The sequence below is a fragment of the Prionailurus bengalensis genome, chromosome D2, assembly GCF_016509475.1.
Source record: "Prionailurus bengalensis isolate Pbe53 chromosome D2, Fcat_Pben_1.1_paternal_pri, whole genome shotgun sequence".
Classification (NCBI taxonomy): domain Eukaryota; kingdom Metazoa; phylum Chordata; class Mammalia; order Carnivora; family Felidae; genus Prionailurus; species Prionailurus bengalensis.
Genome location: NC_057351.1, coordinates 60,367,090 through 60,383,990, shown reverse-complemented (window position 1 = coordinate 60,383,990; position 16,901 = coordinate 60,367,090). Strand labels below are relative to the sequence as shown.

The 16,901-nt window shown below is 59.0% G+C and overlaps 1 protein-coding gene across 6 annotated transcripts; it reads left to right on the top strand.

Moving 5' to 3' along the window:
- The first annotated feature begins 361 nt into the window (after positions 1–361).
- Positions 362–16,852, top strand: PSD (pleckstrin and Sec7 domain containing). 6 transcript variants are annotated; one of them, XM_043597369.1, is made up of 18 exons: positions 362–468; positions 1,812–1,870; positions 3,117–3,853; positions 4,136–4,238; positions 4,728–5,088; positions 5,814–6,254; positions 7,475–7,669; positions 7,834–7,914; positions 8,121–8,233; positions 8,800–8,858; positions 8,966–9,055; positions 12,739–12,782; positions 14,177–14,367; positions 14,452–14,522; positions 14,632–14,789; positions 14,962–15,106; positions 15,394–15,537; positions 16,027–16,533. In XM_043597369.1, the coding sequence occupies exons 3-18, from the start codon at positions 3,200–3,202 to the stop codon at positions 16,255–16,257; spliced, it is 3,081 nt and encodes a 1,026-aa protein (XP_043453304.1). In that variant the 5' UTR covers positions 362–468; positions 1,812–1,870; positions 3,117–3,199; the 3' UTR covers positions 16,258–16,533. The 6 variants fall into 6 exon arrangements, with proteins under 6 accessions (XP_043453304.1, XP_043453303.1, XP_043453306.1 ...); XM_043597370.1 differs by lacking the exon at positions 362–468 and adding an exon at positions 613–685; XM_043597368.1 differs by lacking the exon at positions 1,812–1,870.
- The last annotated feature ends 49 nt before the right edge of the window (positions 16,853–16,901 follow it).

Here is a 16,901-nt window from a genome sequence, read left to right as displayed (position 1 = left end):
TTTGCATCTTTAGGGGAGAGGCGTAGAGGGCGCTAAAAAGGACTATCTTCCCAGCTGGGTCCCTTTCTTTTCCCCAGGAGGTCTAGAGTCCTGAGAACAATGAGTGCTCAGCCCAGCCCACCAGGAGTACCGCTTCTGGGCTGACCTGGGGATTAAGCTGTGGGGTTTGGGGCTGGGCCCGCCCTGGGGCAGTGATGCCCCAGAACTCCAGGCTCAGACTCTGGGCCACCCTCTCACCGCGTCCACAGTTCCTGGTTCCAGGGTCCGCTCCGGGGAACCTCCAGAGTAGTGCTTTCCCCATCATCCATTGGTGGGGAGAGTATGAAGAACGCTGAGGGCTACTGCTGTCGCCGAGAGCTGCACCCCAACAGGGCTGCGCTCTCCCTTCGTGCAACCGCTTCACCTGCCTCTGCATAACGAAAACTGCTTCCCATCCATTTTTTCATCAGGGTCGGGCACTTCTGCAAGGTGAGCAGGTCTGTGCTGTTACTCCATTTTAAAGATGGAACCGAGGCCCTTGGAGAGGACGCGCCTTGTCCAGGGTCAAGCGAGTCGCGATAGAGAATTCAGGCATCCTAGTTTTCCCAGAATCCCTTACACATTCCTCCCCCCCCCCCCCCCCCCCCCCAACGCAGCAAGAAGGGAGAAGCCAGCAGCGGGGAGGGACCAAAGCGAGTTAGCTTGGGTAAGGGACTTGTTTCCTCTTCCTCAGCCTGCTTGGGGAGGGGGTAGATGAGAGGACCGACCTATGCTAAGATAGAGCCTTGTAGGCGCGCACCACCTCGGGCCGCGCGCCTCCTCCTCCTCCTCCCAGCTTTGTTCGCGCCTCTGCGCCTGCGCAGTGCGACAAATCTGGCGCTGTCCCCTTCAGCACCACGCGGAGCCCGCGCCCCCCCCCTCCCCGCGGTGAGCCCCGCGCGCCCCCGCCTCGCACGTCCTCGCGCCCCCTGACCGCCTGAACAGACCCCTTGTTCCTTCCGAGGTCACCACCTCCTGCCCTGGCGTTCCCAAGGAGAGCAGTTGCCATAGGAACTCTGGTGGAGCTTTCTTAAAATAGCTGGGCCCCTTTCTACCTTGGCCAAGGGCACAAGGGTTGCCCCACTTCCTCCACTCCAGGAATCATCCCGTCTAACCTTTTACCCCATATGGGCAGGACACCTAACTCAGGCAGCAAGGAAGTTCTTTTTAAAGTCTGACTAATATCCCTCCTGCTGCATCCTGAGCAAGTGGTCAAGGGTTGGGTCTCCTGGGTCCGAGACTCAGAACCCCTTAGGGTTTGAGGCAGTGTTTCCTAGATCTCTTTTCCATAAGTTGATGGTCTCCTGGATTTAGGGGGCGGGTCCGGTCTACACCCATACGGTGTGCTTGGCGCGGCCGCGTGCTCGTGGGGGCGGGAGCGCGTGTGGCATGTAACAGGTCATGTGGCAACCTCCTAGGGACACGCGTGGGGTCTGGAGCGGGACACGCGTGTGCAACTGGGTCCGGTGTGTGGCTCAGGGGGCGGTGGAGGAAAGGGACGGGGACAGGATTAGGGTGGGGCACGTGAAGGTCTGGCGAACTGAACCGGGGGTTCCATATATCCTCCCCCTCGTCAGGGGCGGGTCTCAGGTTGGCGGGAGAGCCCAGTGGGGACCTAGCGTCGAGAAGGGGGGCCAGCCTCCGGGGCTCAGGGCCCCGGGAGAGGGCGGGGGGGTGGGGGGGGTGGGGGGATTATCTCTGCCTGAGCCGCGCGTAGGGGGGAGGGGGAGGGAGTGAGAGGCAGGCGGGCCTGGAGCAAGCGGGAGCAAGCGGGAGCCGCGCTGCCTTCACAGCTGAGCTGGGCCCAGCCTCTTCCCTGCCTTTCCTCGGCCCCAGCTCCAGGCGAGCAGCGGTGAGTACTGAGGCAGCTCCAGTCGGAGCTGCACTGGGGATGCCCTGGGCCCCCACTGAGCTTCAGAAACCTGCCTGGCAGGGTTGCTGCTCCTGACCTCTGCCCCTACCCTGCATTGCCACCAGAGGCCCCTTTACCCCCTTTAAAATCTATCATTCCCTTGAGAGGGAGGAGGGAGAGGGGTCTGGTGGTCTGGTGCAGCCTTCCCACCCAGAGACAGGTGACTGGTGGGGGTTGGGGGAGAGGGTGTGTGTACCTGCTGAAGTATGTGTGTGAGCATGCATCTGTATTTGTGTGTAACTGTGACCATAGGTTTCTGTGAGTGTCTGATATGCCTGTGTCTGTGTGCATTGGAGAATGAGGGCCTGGGTGTATATTTGGGTATCTCTTTGTGTGTTCTTGTTTGATGACAGTGTGTGTGTAAAATAAGCATGTGCCTTTACATTACACGCATATTTGTTATGACTGTGAGACTGTATGAGGGTGTGTCTTTGAGCAATGTGTGTGTGTGCCTGGGTCTGTGTGCACTGGAGAGTGTTGCCTTTGAATGTGTTTAACTGTGTATACTGATATTGTCTCCGTGTGTGTGTGTGTGTGTGTGTGTGTGTGTGTGTGTATGAGCGTGTGTACCTGTATGGAGAAAAAGAATGTCTCTTTCCCATTTGGCATGTATATATTGGGAGTAGGGGCCTCAGTTCAGGCCTTTCTCCTCCCCTTCACCCTATGTCTTTCAACCCCTCATGGTCCCTATATAACACCACCCTCCGCCATCTTCCTGCCTTTCCTTCTAGGAGGCCTGGGTTCTCTCTCACTGAGTAAGGGGCCTCCACAAGAGAGACTTTGGGGGACCCGTGGATTTATGATGATTATGAATGGCTGACATTCCTGGTCCAGAGTGTGGGGTACCAGCCTTCCCAAGCCCCCATCAGAGGTAGCTCCAAAATGCCACAGGGATTCTGAACTTACTCAACTTCTGAAATAGCTTCCTTTCTCCTCCCAGGGTGATGCTCAGGGCCCCCAGAAGAAGGAAAGGAGCCAGGGGCCTATTAGGGGTATAATTCTTTTCTCCTCAGGCCTCCATGGAAGTAGCCCAAATAGGAGGCCTGATCCCCTCCAGGGGTGGGGTCAATGATGCTAGGCCCCCTGGCACTCAGATGGCCTATCCAGCTTTCCCCTCCCTATCTGTGCTCTCCTGCCCATCCACCTCCCCTGCAGCTCACCCCCTGCTTCCCTTCCTCTCTTGCAGGCCTGTCCGAAGAGCATGCTGCCCCCTCACTCCCCGCCTGGCCTTGCCATCCCTGCCCCCCCAGCCTGACCCCCGGCCCCAGCATGGCCCAAGGTGCCATGCGCTTCTGCTCCGAGGGCGACTGTGCCATCTCCCCACCACGATGCCCGCGCCGCTGGCTCCCCGAAGGCCCAGTGCCACAAAGCCCCCCAGCCAGCATGTATGGCAGTACAGGCTCGCTGCTACGGCGGGTGGCAGGGCCAGGTCCCCGAGGCCGGGAACTGGGACGTGTGACAGCACCCTGTACACCCCTGCGTGGTCCCCCCTCACCCCGTGTTCCTCCTTCACCCTGGTCACCCTCTTCACCCACTGGGCAGCCCCCACCAGGGGCCCGGAGCTCTGTGGTCATATTCCGCTTTGTGGAGAAGGCCAGTGTGAGGCCATTAAATGGGCTACCTGCTCCCGGAGGCTTGAGTCGGAGCTGGGACCTGGGTGGGGTCTCTCCTCCCAGGCCCACTCCAGCCCTTGGGCCTGGCTCCAACCGGAAGTTGCGGCTAGAGGCATCCACATCAGACCCACTCCCAGCCAGAGGAGGCTCAGCTCTGCCTGGTAGCCAGGGCCTTATACATGGGCCACCAGCCCAACCTCAGGTTGGGGCAGATGGCCTTTACTCCTCTCTCCCCAATGGGCTGGGGGGACCTTCTGAGCACCTGGCCAAGCTATTCCCAGGACCTGCTGACACTGGACTCCTGAACCAGGTATGCGACCTCCCTTGGGCTCCCTGGAACTCTAGAGCCCCAGAAAAGGGGCAAGGCTTGGCCCTTTGGCAGTCCTGGTCCTGTCAGCTCTTCACTCTAAATTCTTTGATCTGTCCTAAATCTGTCTCTTTCTTGCCCTCTGTGTTTGCCCCTGTGTCTTGGCACCTCTATTATCTGTCCTTGTGTGTTTTTCTTTCTGTCTTTCTGTCCCATGTTCTTGTGTCTTTGTATGTGTGGCTTTATCTCTGGATGCCTGTGTCTATTTCTCCCTTCTTGGCTTAGGGGGACACCTGGTCCTCCCCCCGGGAAGTTTCCTCTCATGCCCAGAAAATTGCTCGAGCCAAATGGGAATTCTTCTATGGCTCCCTGGACCCCCCAAGCTCAGGTAAGGTCCTGGACTGAGACAAGGGGAATAGGGGAGGGTCTTCTCCCCAGCAGCTGAGGCATGGTAGGGGGCCTTCCTTTAAACCTCCCTCAGTCCTTCCTGGGGTCATGAGTTGGCTAATGCCTCTCCAGGTCTCAAACTTTCCATCTGTCTTATGATGGAGGGTTGGGGCGTCATAGCTGGGTTGGGCACCTAGAGGAAGCTAGATAGAAAGGAGGGCATGACAGGATATCAAGGGTCATTCTGTGGAGCAGAAAAGAAGCTGGTCTCCCGCAGGCCCCTCAAAATTATTTGACAAGAACTTGATTTGAAACGAGCTCCACTGGCACAAGGAACAAGCTGGGTTCATAGCAGGAGGAATGGTGGCTAGACAGTGAAGGAACTTCCTGCCAATATGAGGCAGCGGGGAAGAGCTCCTTCCTAGAACAGAATCAGGACAGGGAGCTGACCAGGATAATCTGCTGACCAGGATGCCTATGCATACTGCAGGTGCTAAGCCCCTGGAGCAGGCCCCCCCATCTCCACCTGGGGTGGGCTCAGGGCAGGGCTCTGGGGTGGCTGTGGGGCGAGCAGCCAAGTACTCCGAGACGGACCTGGACACGGTGCCCCTGAGGTGCTACCGCGAGACCGACATCGATGAGGTGCTGGCTGAGCGGGAAGAGGCTGACTCGGCCATCGAGAGTCAGCCCAGCTCTGAGGGCCCACCTGGCACTGCCCGCCCACCTGCTCCACGTGCCAGCCCATGCCTTGGCCCTTGTCCTAGCCTGGGCAGTGGCGATGAGGACGAGGATGAGGCAGGTGGGGAAGAGGATGTGGACGACGAGGTGTTTGAGGCCTCAGAGGGGGCCCGGTGAGTGCGGGAGTGGGAGAGGACAGTGGCTGGCCCCTTTGAGCTGGCCCAGAGGCAGAGCTGGGGGAAGAGGGGCTGGACTAGAGATGAGGGCTGGACCGGGAGGGTCAGGACCAAGCTAGTGGTGCCGACGGGGCGATGCACCTGGAGACCGGACAGAGGCCCGAGGCCTGTCAGAATGCTGGGGATGTGGAGGGTGTTGGCAAGAGCCCATAGGGCAGGGAGTAGCCAGGACAGGGGAGGAAAGGGGTTCTAGTAAAGAACAGGAGGCAGAGTGAGAGGCCAGGGTTCAGAGTCAAGCCTGGGGGCACAGGAGCATCAATCTGGATCCTGGCTTCTGGCAGGAGAGTGGGGAGCGTGGGGGCTTTCTTCTCCGTCTCACACCCCACCGCAGCCTTGGAGCCTCATCTCCTAAGATGCTGCCGGAAATAGAAACGGGATGGCAGGAGGGGAGAGGATCAGGGAGGAGGAGAAAGGGAGATTAGCAGGGAGGAAGAGAGGAGAGGGATTGGGTACTGGGGACGGGTAAGGCTGGGGTTCCTCAGGGGCACTGAATAGCTTGGTGAACCTGTGGTGGGGACTCCCTACCCAGATTCCTTAGAGGGCTGGGGACCTGTGAGAAGGAGAGGATAATCCCCTCCACAGAGTGGTATGAGAATTCAATGAAATGCTACCTAAGAACTGTCTTCTGGGCCCCTGATCAGAGACTCTCCCTGCCCCTGCAGGCCAGGCACCCGGATGCCTCACCCTGGGCCTCTCAAGTCGCCCCTGCCCTTTCTGCCTGGGACCAGCCCCTCGGCTGATGGGCCTGACTCTTTCAGTTGTGTGTTTGAAGCCATCTTGGAGTCACACCGGGCCAAGGGCACCTCCTACACCAGCCTCGCCTCCCTGGAGGCCCTGGCCTCACCTGGCCCAACCCAGAGCCCCTTCTTCACCTTTGAGCTGCCTCCCCAACCCCCTGCTCCCCGGCCTGACCCACCTGCTCCCGCCCCACTTGCACCTCTTGAGCCAGATTCTGGTACCAGCTCTGCTGCTGATGGGCCTTGGACACAGAGAGGGGAGGAAGAAGAGGCAGAGGCTGGAGCCAAGCAGGCCCCAGGGAAGGAGCCCCCTAGTCCCTGCCACTCGGAGGACAGCTTTGGGCTGGGGGCGGCACCTCTGGGCAGGTGAGTGATTCCTTTGATTCCTCAGACTTGAGGCCCCCCCAGGGCCCCAGGAATAGTTGCTTCAAGGGAAAGATCCTGAGTGGGAAGATGTAGTTTATATTCCTGACCCCTGACAGAGTGGTTAGGGAATGCCGATGTTTGTTTTTCCATTTGGAGGACTACTTCCTTTGGCTATGAGGGGGAGCCCCTCACAGCCCACCCCTAGGACCCCCTTGGTCCTAGACCCAGTGACTTGACAAACAATGATTCAGGATTGAATGGGTCCCAAGAGAACACTCTCCTTTCCAGAAAGGCCCTTCCTACCACAGGCAGAGCCTTTAACCTACTTAGAATTCTTGTGACCTTACCCCTACCCAGGCTGGAGGCTTCTCCCAAAGATGCAGCCACCAGCCTCTCTCATTGCCTCCCTCCCATGTTGCCTCCCCCCTTCAGTAAGGAGCTTCTCACCCTTCTCCAGGAAGTCCTGTCACCAGTCTAACCTTTCTGCTCTCCCTCTGCCAGCTACCCTCTCAGTCATGGAAGCCATGGCAACAGCAGGGGGTGGCCAGGGAGACAGGGTTGCCTAGCAACCAGGAGTTTCCGGCCTCTGTCTCTGGGGTGACAGGTGGCTTTGCTAGTAGAGCAGCTGGGATGGCGGGAAGGGAAGGGGAGGAGGAGACAGGGGATGAATGGAGTGCACTCTGACCCCCAATCCCCTCTGCTTGTTTGTGGGTGGAAAAAAAAGACCAAGGAGGAAGAGCCTCCTTTCCTTAAAAGGCCAGAAGAAGAAAGACATAGGAGTGGGAAGGTGTCCCTGCTGCCCTCAAATCATGGTTTGACCCTCCACTGTTCCTCTCTGGCAGCCTATCTATCCCACTTTTGCCCATATTCTCAGAGATAGAGGACTATGTTCTGACTAGGGCCAGTGTGACAATGGGGAAACTATGCCTATGCCTAAGACCAAACCTAAGACCTAAGGGCTTTGGGGAAGCAGCAGAAATCCCCACAGCAGAAATATGGATGCTTGTTTGAATTTGATGCAGGCCTTCTACAGAGAGATGGTAAGGATGGAATCGGCTGATGGAGGGAACCCATACAGTGTCCTTCTCTGGAGAAAAGAAAAATGCCTTCTCTGTGTCCCAATCTCCCCCACTCTGTCTTCTGGGTTTGGAGGCAGAGGAAGGATCTGGATGGTCCCAGAGGGACTGCCCCACCTCTGAGCTGGTGTTTTACCCTGGCAGTGAACCACCGTTGAGCCAGCTGGTGTCTGACTCGGACTCAGAGCTGGACAGCACAGAGCGGCTGGCCCTGGGAAGCACAGACACCTTGTCCAATGGGCAGAAAGCCGACCTGGAGGCTGCACAGCGCCTAGCTAAGAGGCTATACCGACTAGACGGCTTCAGGAAGGCTGATGTGGCCCGGCACCTGGGCAAGAAGTAAAGCCATTGGCCGGGATTGATAATATGGGGAGAGGGGATGCATCCTGTGGGCAGCACCTCCACACTCCCTCTATCTAATGCCCCCAGGTCTCTAGGTAACCCCATCTGGCCCCTTGACCCTTTCCCTTGAGACTCCACCTGACTATCTGCCCTACCCACAGCAATGACTTCAGCAAACTTGTGGCTGGCGAGTACCTCAAGTTCTTTGTCTTCACGGGCATGACTCTGGACCAAGCTCTCAGGTGGGTGTTAAGCCCTTTGAAGGCAGGCCCCACGCTCCAGCCCTGCTTTGCAGAGCCTCAGTTGTGCCTTCTCTGAGCACCTGTGCCTTCCCTAGGCTGCCCTGATGTCATCCTTCCCAGGCTATCAGGGCATGGCTAAAAGCTGGGGCTGCCTGGTTAGGGGACCTTGGGTAGAGGTGACATGCTCCCTCTTTCCCCCTTCCCAGGGTGTTTCTGAAGGAGCTGGCCTTAATGGGTGAGACCCAGGAACGGGAGCGTGTGCTGGCCCACTTCTCCCAGAGATACTTCCAGTGCAATCCAGGAGCCCTGTCCTCAGAGGGTGAGGAAGCCAGGGGGCAGGGCTTTCCCAGCTGGTCACTGAAGCAGATGGGCACAGTGTGTGCACATAGGAGCATGAGTGTGTATGTAGAAGTGAATGCATGCCCAGGCTTGCAGGCATGTGAGCATGCGCGTGTGCAGTGCTGACATGGCTACGTGGTTGTGGAACTGAGCATGCGGGCAAGCATTGCTAGGGTCTAGTGTGTGTTGCGAAGAACCAGGTGGCAGGTGTATTTGCATGCCATTGTTCACATACACGTGCAAGACAGCGTTTGGATTGAGTGTGGATTCTGTTTGGCTGCAATGATCTGCAAACTGTGAGGGGCCCACTGGCTTTTGTGCATACTCACAGAAGCATGTAGGTGTTGGGGAAGATGTCCCTTTCAGGCATCTGCTGGAAGAGTGAGATCTTTTGGCTGAAGGAGGTAGGGTTCACTATGGGGTTCAGGACTTATAAAAGTATGATTGTGGGCCAGAGTGGGCTGGGGGTGAACTGGAAGGCTGGGGAAGACAGCTGTGGGAAGAGTCCCTGGGAGGTAGCTGAAGCCGAATGTCAACTTTCCCTAGACGGTGCGCACACGCTGACCTGCGCCCTCATGCTACTCAACACTGATCTCCACGGCCATGTGAGTGAGAGGCTGGCAGGAGGGAACCCCCCAAAAACAGACTGCCTTGAGACTTAAAGGCCTGGGAGCCCAAGGCCCCCCTCACAGGCCTCTGTGCCCTTCCTTAGAACATTGGGAAGCGCATGACCTGTGGAGACTTCATCGGGAACCTGGAGGGCCTCAATGAAGGCGGAGACTTCCCCAGGGAGCTGCTCAAGGTGGGGGCCGGGGGTGGGGGGCGGGCTGCGGGGGGGGGGGGGGCAGGGTAGAGGTTGCTGGAGGGGAGAGATTGGGACCAATCGGGCAGAGTGGAGGTTGGAGGCTCCTGCTGCTGGAGCCTGGGCTCCCGTGACTCAGCTTGGGGACCGCCCCCTCCCCCAACCCCAACACGCAGGCTACCCGGGAACATGCGCACTCGCGTGCAGTCTTGGCCGCTCAGCGGGGGAGGGGAGACGGCTCTCGAAATCCTGTTTTCAGGCAGCCTTGGACCTTGCATTTGCCTACTTCGGTGCCCCTCCTCCAGTGTTCACTGAGGATAGGAGGGGTTCCAGCACAGGGCAGGCATACTGCTTCCCTCCTTCTCCTCCACCCCCTGCCCCAGGGTGTATGACCACAAAGCCCTTCTGGTATCGTTGCACAGGAGGGACCCGGAGGTAGAGGGGCCCAAGAGGGACAAAGGCTTTTCCAAGGTCTGGAATCCAGTTACCTCCAACTTGGGACTAGATTCTGCTCTCCCGACTCCCTTGTTGCCAGGCCCTGCGCCCAGGCGCCCGCACTTGAGGGGTTAGCTACACAGGGGCTAATATGCATGGGAGGAGGAGAGGGCACCCAGGTCTCATGGATTCACTCATTTCCTTGATCCAATGGTTTTATCCAGGGATGCCTGGACCTATTTGAAACGCCTATGCTTGGCAAAGGGGCTCTGGGCCACCACATACATGTGACTGCACAAGAGTGTCCTTGGGCGCGTCTGTGAGCTTGGGGTGTGTCGGGCTTCTGAGTTTGGAAATTTATTTGTGTTTGGGGGTGTCCATTGTGAGTTCGGGGTGTCAGAGAGTTGGGGTGTATGTTTGAATTGGGATATATGCGCTTTAGGGTGTTGGTAAATCCGGGGATTTGGCTGGGGTTTGTTTGTGCTTACGATTTAGAGAGTGTGTCTGAGCTGGGGTGTAGATTGGGTGTTTCTGTGTATTAGAGTGTACATCTACAAATTGGCTGATTTGTGACATGTATCCATGATCAGGGGTTGTTTATGAGTTAAAGACTAAATTTTGAGGTGTGTATCTGAATTTGTAGTGTCTGTGAGTTGGGATGAGTGTGAATTGGTGCATCTGGTTAGTTGGGGTGTATATCTGTAAACTGGGGTGTGTGTATGTAAGTGGGGGTATAGCCTTGAGCATCTGAGCTGTCTTTGGTTGGGCGAGTTGGATGAGGCTGGTGCGATTCCACGGCTGCCTCCATCCTGCGCGGCCCCTACTGCGTGGCCTCTCCTGGCTAGGCGGGTGGGGGGGGGGGGCAAGAGGACGCGTTCCTACCTCTCCCGCCCCTGGCTCCCCAACCCTGACCAGCCAGGAGGGAGCTGCAGACCCCACAGGGTCAGCCCGCCTTTGCAGCAGCAGGCCTAGGGACTCCCGGTGCCATCCGCAGCATCCCCAGAGCCGCCCACCCTCTGGCACTTGCCCGGGCCCCCCGAGGCCCCGCCCCCGTGGCTGCGCGTTGAGCCGCGGGGCCCCTGCGCGGTGGGACGCCTCCATTTTGCGCCGTCCCCGCCCCCAGCCCTCGCCCTCCCTCCCCGTCGGCGGCCCCCTCCCTCTCGCGCCGAGCCGCAGAGCCGACAACGCCGCCGCCGCCGCGCGCTCCGTGCGTCGGTGGGAGCCGGGCCGGGCTCGGGCCGGGCCGGGCCGGGCCGCTCGCGCCGGCTGTCGGGGGAGCCGTCCGCGGGCCGTCCGGGCCGTCCAGGCCGAGGGCGGACGGGGGCATGGCCGGGGGCCGCAGCGCGCCGGCCGGGCCAGCATGATCGGTGTCAACAGCATCCACAGCAGCGCGGGGCGGCTGCGCTCGCGCTCGCTGTGCTCCGTGCGCTACGGGCGCACCCACCGTGGCGCGGAGACCCTGTGCTACGGCTGGCCGCAGCGCTCTCGCAGTCTCAAGCCCGTGCTCTACACCGACCTGGTGGTCAGCCGTCTGCAGAGCCGCAAGAAGAAGAAGGCGGTGAGGGCGTTGGGGCCTTGGCCCACGCCAGGCTGGGGGGCGGCCGAGGGGGTTGTGGAGGGCGGCGTGGCTGAGGGGGCGGCTTGAGGGAGGCACCGAAGGTGGCGCGAGCTGGGGGGGGGGGCATCGGTCAGACCAAGGGGGGAGGTCAGCAGGGACAGAACCCATGGGTAGCCAGGAGTGGGCATGGACTGGAGGGGGAAGGGCACACACCGTCGGATCAGTGTGGATATCTCAAACCAAAGGGTGTTTGGGTCTTCTACCTGGGAGCATGACATGGGGCTCACCGATGGGGTTTAGGACTTTGGAAGGAAGACATGGTTGTGGGCCAGAGGTGGTCCTTCGAGGGGCCAGGGGATGAACTGGAAGGCTGGAGACAGGTTGGGTCTGGTTGGACACTTCAATCTCCTGGTCAGAGTTGGAGAGAGGATTAGGGTCGGGGTTATGCCGGGCTTGGGCTGGGGATGTGCTGTGAGGGCTGTGTGTGCACAAGGCTGGGTTGTGCTATGTAGGGGGTGGAGGTTGTGGAATGTACCCATCCCTGGACAGGGTGTGCACATGTGGGATGCCTGGCTAGCCGTGTGGCTGAGTGTGACAGTAAGCAATAAGATAGTCAGACTGTGGTATGTTGGTGGTGGAGTGGGGGGCTGTGTCCCATCACGGAGAAGGCACCGACGTCACCACTGCACCCAGCTCACGCAGGCAGCATCACACGCCACACGCATAGCCCAACACGCACATGTTGGGGACACACCCACTCACAGACAGGCTGGTGGAATCGCCCCCACAGTGGGAGGTGCTGCTGCGGACCCATGCTGCAGGCCACCCCCGAGAAGAGGGGTCCCCTACACAACTCCTGGAGTCTATTCTCTACTCAGACCATCCCAAGGCCCCCACAGGTCCCCCATGCCAGCTCTACAGAGGGGAAGTGACTGGTCCAGGAGCTCACAAAGAGCTTGGGGTATGCAGGGTTTGGAAGCTGAAACATCTGCCTTTTAGACTAGTGTTCACTCTCCAGTAACATGAAGGATGTGGGTGGGCAGGGGCCTGGCCCACCCTGGCATTCAACTTGGTGGGGCTCTCTGGGTTGGGGGAGGTGCTCAGCTTGCCCTGGGGTTAGGAGTCATGAGAGTGTGTTCTCTACTAGCCAGGGAGGGAGGTGACAGGGTGAATCCCTGTTGCTGGGCCTCAGTTTCCCCATATGTTCTGTGTGGGTTTATCCTATGGAAATAGGCCAAAGCACATGGTCCGGGAAAGGAGAGCTTCTTGGGAATGCTCTTTTCTATTCCTTCCAGGGCTGTGCTTCTCCCACCCAGGATCTGGGCAGGATGATCCCTAACAATAACAACAGCAAAGATAATAATAGCAGCTGCCATTTATTGTGCATCAGCCATATGCCTGGATGCCCTGTGCTAATTGCCTGCCCTGTGTTACACACCTGTTAGTACGTTTGTTCTCCCCATGGATACTTGCCCAAACTCATGCAGCAAAAGTGACACAGTACCGTCTCCTAATACTCTGTTCCAGAGCCCGTGTTCTTGGTCCTTACACCCTGCTACCCCCATCCCCACCCCCCATTGTCTCCTCCCCTCGAGTTTGGAGGGAGGGCTCTGAGTTCTGGCATTGGGGTACATAGTTTGCCTCCCTTAGGAGTGACCCATACCTGCCTGATTTGTTCCTCCCTTCCTAGGCCTTGTACAGCTCCATCAAGAATGAAAAGCTGCAGTGGGCCATGTGAGTCCTGGAGCTGTGTGGTGAGGGAGATGGGGTGCGGGGAAGGGGCTGCCTGGAGAGGCTGAGAGCACTGGGGTGGGCCCTGTGAGTCCAGGTTGGATTGTGGGGCAGGGAAGGCGAGTGAGGCTATGAGAGGCACTGAGGCTGCTTCATTTCCTTCTTTGGAGATGGCTGCCTGGACTTGGGGTTCTGTGTCTTTTCTCTAGCTGGGTTGTTATGACAAGCTAGGTTGGGATGGATGGCCACTGTCAGCTGGCCTGGGAGGGGGGATGCTGAAACAGAAAGGGGAGGTCCCTTGCCAACCCAAGCGGGAAGACAGAAGTCTCTGGAGATAGAGCCCCGACCAATAGCGTGAGAGCCTCCTCTCAGGTCCTAGGGAGTCCAGAGCATCACAGAACAAGGGACCACATTGTCTACTCTTGGCCATGGAAACAGACTCAGAGTAAGTCTTAGAGGAGTCCAGTCTAAGGGAGGAGGTCCAGTTTAATGTTGGGCCCCCCAGTCTGAGGGTAGAGCCTCATCTAAACAGTCAGTAGGTCACTCATACTTGCTGGTGTCTGCTGAGAGTTCAGTCACAGATCAGGTCGGTTGGGAGCTCCCAGTCTGCAGGAAAAGACCTCAGAGGAGGCAGAGCTCAGCACTGGGATGCAGATTGGAACTCGGGGCAAGCCTTGAAGGAAGGGAAGCATTTGGAGAGAAGTTGGTATTTGGGAGGCAAATATGTGGTGGCTGAAATGAGCGTGGGTTGGGGATACCAAGAGGAGGCAGGCCTAGCTGGCTGGAGAGTGGAAGGAGAAAGAGGCAGTATGGGCAGGGATGTAGCATAGGCCTCATGCAGGAGGAAATAGGGAGCTACTGCAGGTTTTTGATCGATGGGAGAGACAGGATAGAACCGGATTCTTTAGATGGTATCTAACAGAGCCTGTGGACCAGGAGGTACTAGGTGACCACTAGGAAGCCACTTCTGCCACCACGTAGCCAACAAACTATGAGCAAAGCATGCTGCTGAGTATAGCTGGGACAGCCGAGTCAGACGTGTCTGCCCTAGTGGAGAAGGGTGTGAGGGCTGGTGTGCAAGTGCAGAAACAGAGGATGGGGAGGAAGGGACAGACATGGCCCTACCCTTGGGAGCTCTAACATGAGCAAGGAGATACGCTGCCCGGAGAAGCCCTCATCTGAGCAGGGGGACACAGCTACCCCTGGGGAGATCTGGTGTGAGGTGGGAAACAAGGCTCCAGGAGCCTCAGGTGGAGGGGAGCCACACCCTGTGAGAGGGGCAGTTCCCCTATTCCCTCCACAGACAAGAGGGTGCTTTCCTGGGTGGGCAGAGGCCAGGACTTAAGCGGGGGTTGTGGCTGCAAGGCCAGCCCCCTCTGAGGTGATCACACCTGCAGAGACGAGGAGGAGCTGAGACGCTCTCTGTCTGAGTTGGCCGACCCCAACCCCAAGGTCATCAAGCGGGTCAGCGGGGGCAGTGGCAGCGGCTCCAGCCCTTTCCTGGACCTGACTCCTGAACCCGGGGCTGCAGTCTACAAGCACGGGGCCCTGGTGCGAAAGGTGCACGCAGACCCTGACTGCAGGAAGAGTACGTGGCTGGGTGGGGAGGGTCTGGGGGATGGAGGGGAGGGGGCCTGTCTCAGGCCCCCTGACCTGTCTTCCTTCCCCCCAGCACCTCGGGGCAAGCGGGGCTGGAAGAGCTTCCACGGGATCCTCAAGGGCATGATCCTCTACCTGCAGAAGGTGCGGGGCCAGCCCGAGGGGTTGGGGCTGAGCTGGCTCAGGGGAATGTGGGTGGGCTGGGCCAGGCTGGGGTGGGACCATGGCCAGGACAAGATGGGCACCCCTGCAGGAGGAGTACCAGCCTGGGAAGGCCCTATCAGAGGCAGAGCTAAAGAATGCCATCAGCATCCACCACGCACTGGCCACACGTGCCAGCGACTACAGCAAGAGGCCCCACGTCTTCTACCTGCGCACAGCTGATTGGCGGGTCTTCCTCTTTCAGGCCCCGTGAGTGCCCTCTTCCTGCCCATCCTGGACCCCTTTGCCCCACTCCTACCTTGCTCCCCTCCCTTGTCCCTGGATTACCTCCTTGCTTCCCAGGCTGCACCCTGAGCCAGGACAGGCATCCCTGGACAGGAAACCTGGGGCTAGGTCCTAAGTGGTGGTGTTGTCTCCCCAGGAGCCTGGAGCAGATGCAGTCCTGGATCACTCGCATCAATGTGGTGGCTGCCATGTTCTCTGCACCCCCCTTCCCAGCTGCTGTTAGCTCCCAGAGGAAGTTCAGCCGCCCTCTGCTGCCCAGCGCTGCCACCCGCCTCTCCCAGGTACCCCCAGCTCTGTCCACCTGGTGCCAGTGGGATGGAGTGTGGCAGGCCCAGGCCGACTGCACTCAGGGCTGCCCTGTGTGATCATGTAGATGTCACTGCACCAGGACACTGGCCATGGGGGGGTGAGTGAAGGCTGAAATCCAGTCTCCACTGTACTTGCCAAGGTGTTAACTTAGATATGGTGCTTTGCTCATCCAAAGGCAGGGGCACCTTTCTAAAAAAGCTTGCACAAAGGCACTATATGTGCTCGAGTGACCCTGACCAACACTCCCCCTGGCCTCTAGGAGGAGCAGGTGCGGACCCATGAGGCCAAGCTGAAGGCCATGGCAAGTGAGTTGCGAGAGCACCGGGCTGCGCAACTGGGCAGGAAGGCCCGAGGCAAGGAGGCTGAGGAGCAGCGGCAGAAGGAGGCCTACCTGGAGTTTGAGGTGAACCTCCCTGCCCTGGCACCTCTTTGGCTCCTTTCTTCGTCAGTGGGGTCTCACTGTTGCCACATACAGGCTCAGGCTAGTGGTTAAGGGCACGGACTCTAGTAGGAGAGTGGGACCAGCTGGGTGACGTTCGGCAGGTTGCCTAACCCCTCTGAGCCTGCTTCCACGTCTGTGGGCCAGGGATGACGTTCTTTACCCGCTAGGGTAATGAAGGGAGATGAGGTCTGTCAAGGGCTCAGTTTTTCCCAACTCTGGTTCGGGCCTAACAAGTATTAGATGTCATAATATGCAGTCTCGAGAGAGCCCAGAGAGGGTAGCTAGCTTACGAGGGGATCGTGTCATAGTCCCTGGGGGCTCTGGGGGCCTCAGAGTTGGGCAAGAACCTGTTGTCTCCTAGCCTTTTTTGGCATCCCTCCTTGGTCCAGATTGGGGTGAGATGGGCAGAGGGTGGAGAGCAGGCTCACAGCCCCTGCCCCTCTGCCTCAGAAATCCCGCTATGGCACATACGCAGCGCTGCTTCGGGTCAAGCTGAAGGCGGGCAGTGAAGAGCTGGATGCAGTAGAGGCAGCACTGGCCCAGGCCGGGAGCACAGAGGATGGACTCCCTCCACCTCACTCCAGTCCCTCCTTGCAGCCCAACCCTGCCAGCCAGCCCCGGGCTCAGTGTCATGGCTCAGAGCCTCGTGGAGGGGCGATCAGTGGGCGGTGGAAGCTCTGAGTTGAGGGTAGGAGCGTGGGGGTTTGGCGCCCACTGGGCACCTGCATGACATAGCCTTGCCTGAGCCCGGGCCGGCCTCGGGCCGCCCACGAGGGGCCCCCGGCCCAGGGCCCGACCGCGCCGGACGCGGTGTCCGGGGCAGCGCAGGGCTAGGGCGTGGGCCTCGGGAGCCTAGGCCAGGGGCCCCTCTGAGACCCCCATTTTGTGATAATGTTTTGCACTTTTTCGTACGGGGGCTGGGGTGGGAGGGGCCAGGGCCCCTTGGACTTTTGATGTTTTTTTTTTTTTTTTTTTTTTTTTTTTGGGTGGGGGGAGGCCTGACGTTTCTGCTTTCTGCTGAGACCACCCACACCCAACACCAGCAATCCCCCCTCCATCCTGGGGCCTGGCTCAGATAGAGGCCAGGAGTTGGGGCTGAGCTGGTTTTCCCTCCTTCCTCCCTGAGGCTCACCCTCTCTCGTTCCAGAGGTGGAGGAAGGGTATCCATGCCTAGGCCCCCATACGGTCTGGGGGCAGCATGGCCTTGCTTTCCCTCCTTCAGTGGGCCCTGCCCTTTGTACAGCCTCCAATCCCATTAAAACTGCTCTGGACTTGCTGGCTGGGCCTCCTTCTCCATTCTCCAGTACCTGGCTTGGGTAGGCAGC

What these genes read in the sequence shown, in the direction of transcription:
- PSD (XM_043597368.1), top strand. Translation starts at nt 3,200, where the DNA reads ATGGCCCAAGGTGCCATGCGCTTCTGCTCCGAGGGCGACTGTGCCATC. An exon ending in GCCCGGCACCTGGGCAAGAA is followed by an intron (nt 7,670 to 7,833) that starts GTAAAGCCATTG and finishes CCCTACCCACAG; the next exon opens with CAATGACTTCAGCAAACTTG. An exon ending in AGACCCTGACTGCAGGAAGA is followed by an intron (nt 14,368 to 14,451) that starts GTACGTGGCTGG and finishes CCTTCCCCCCAG; the next exon opens with CACCTCGGGGCAAGCGGGGC.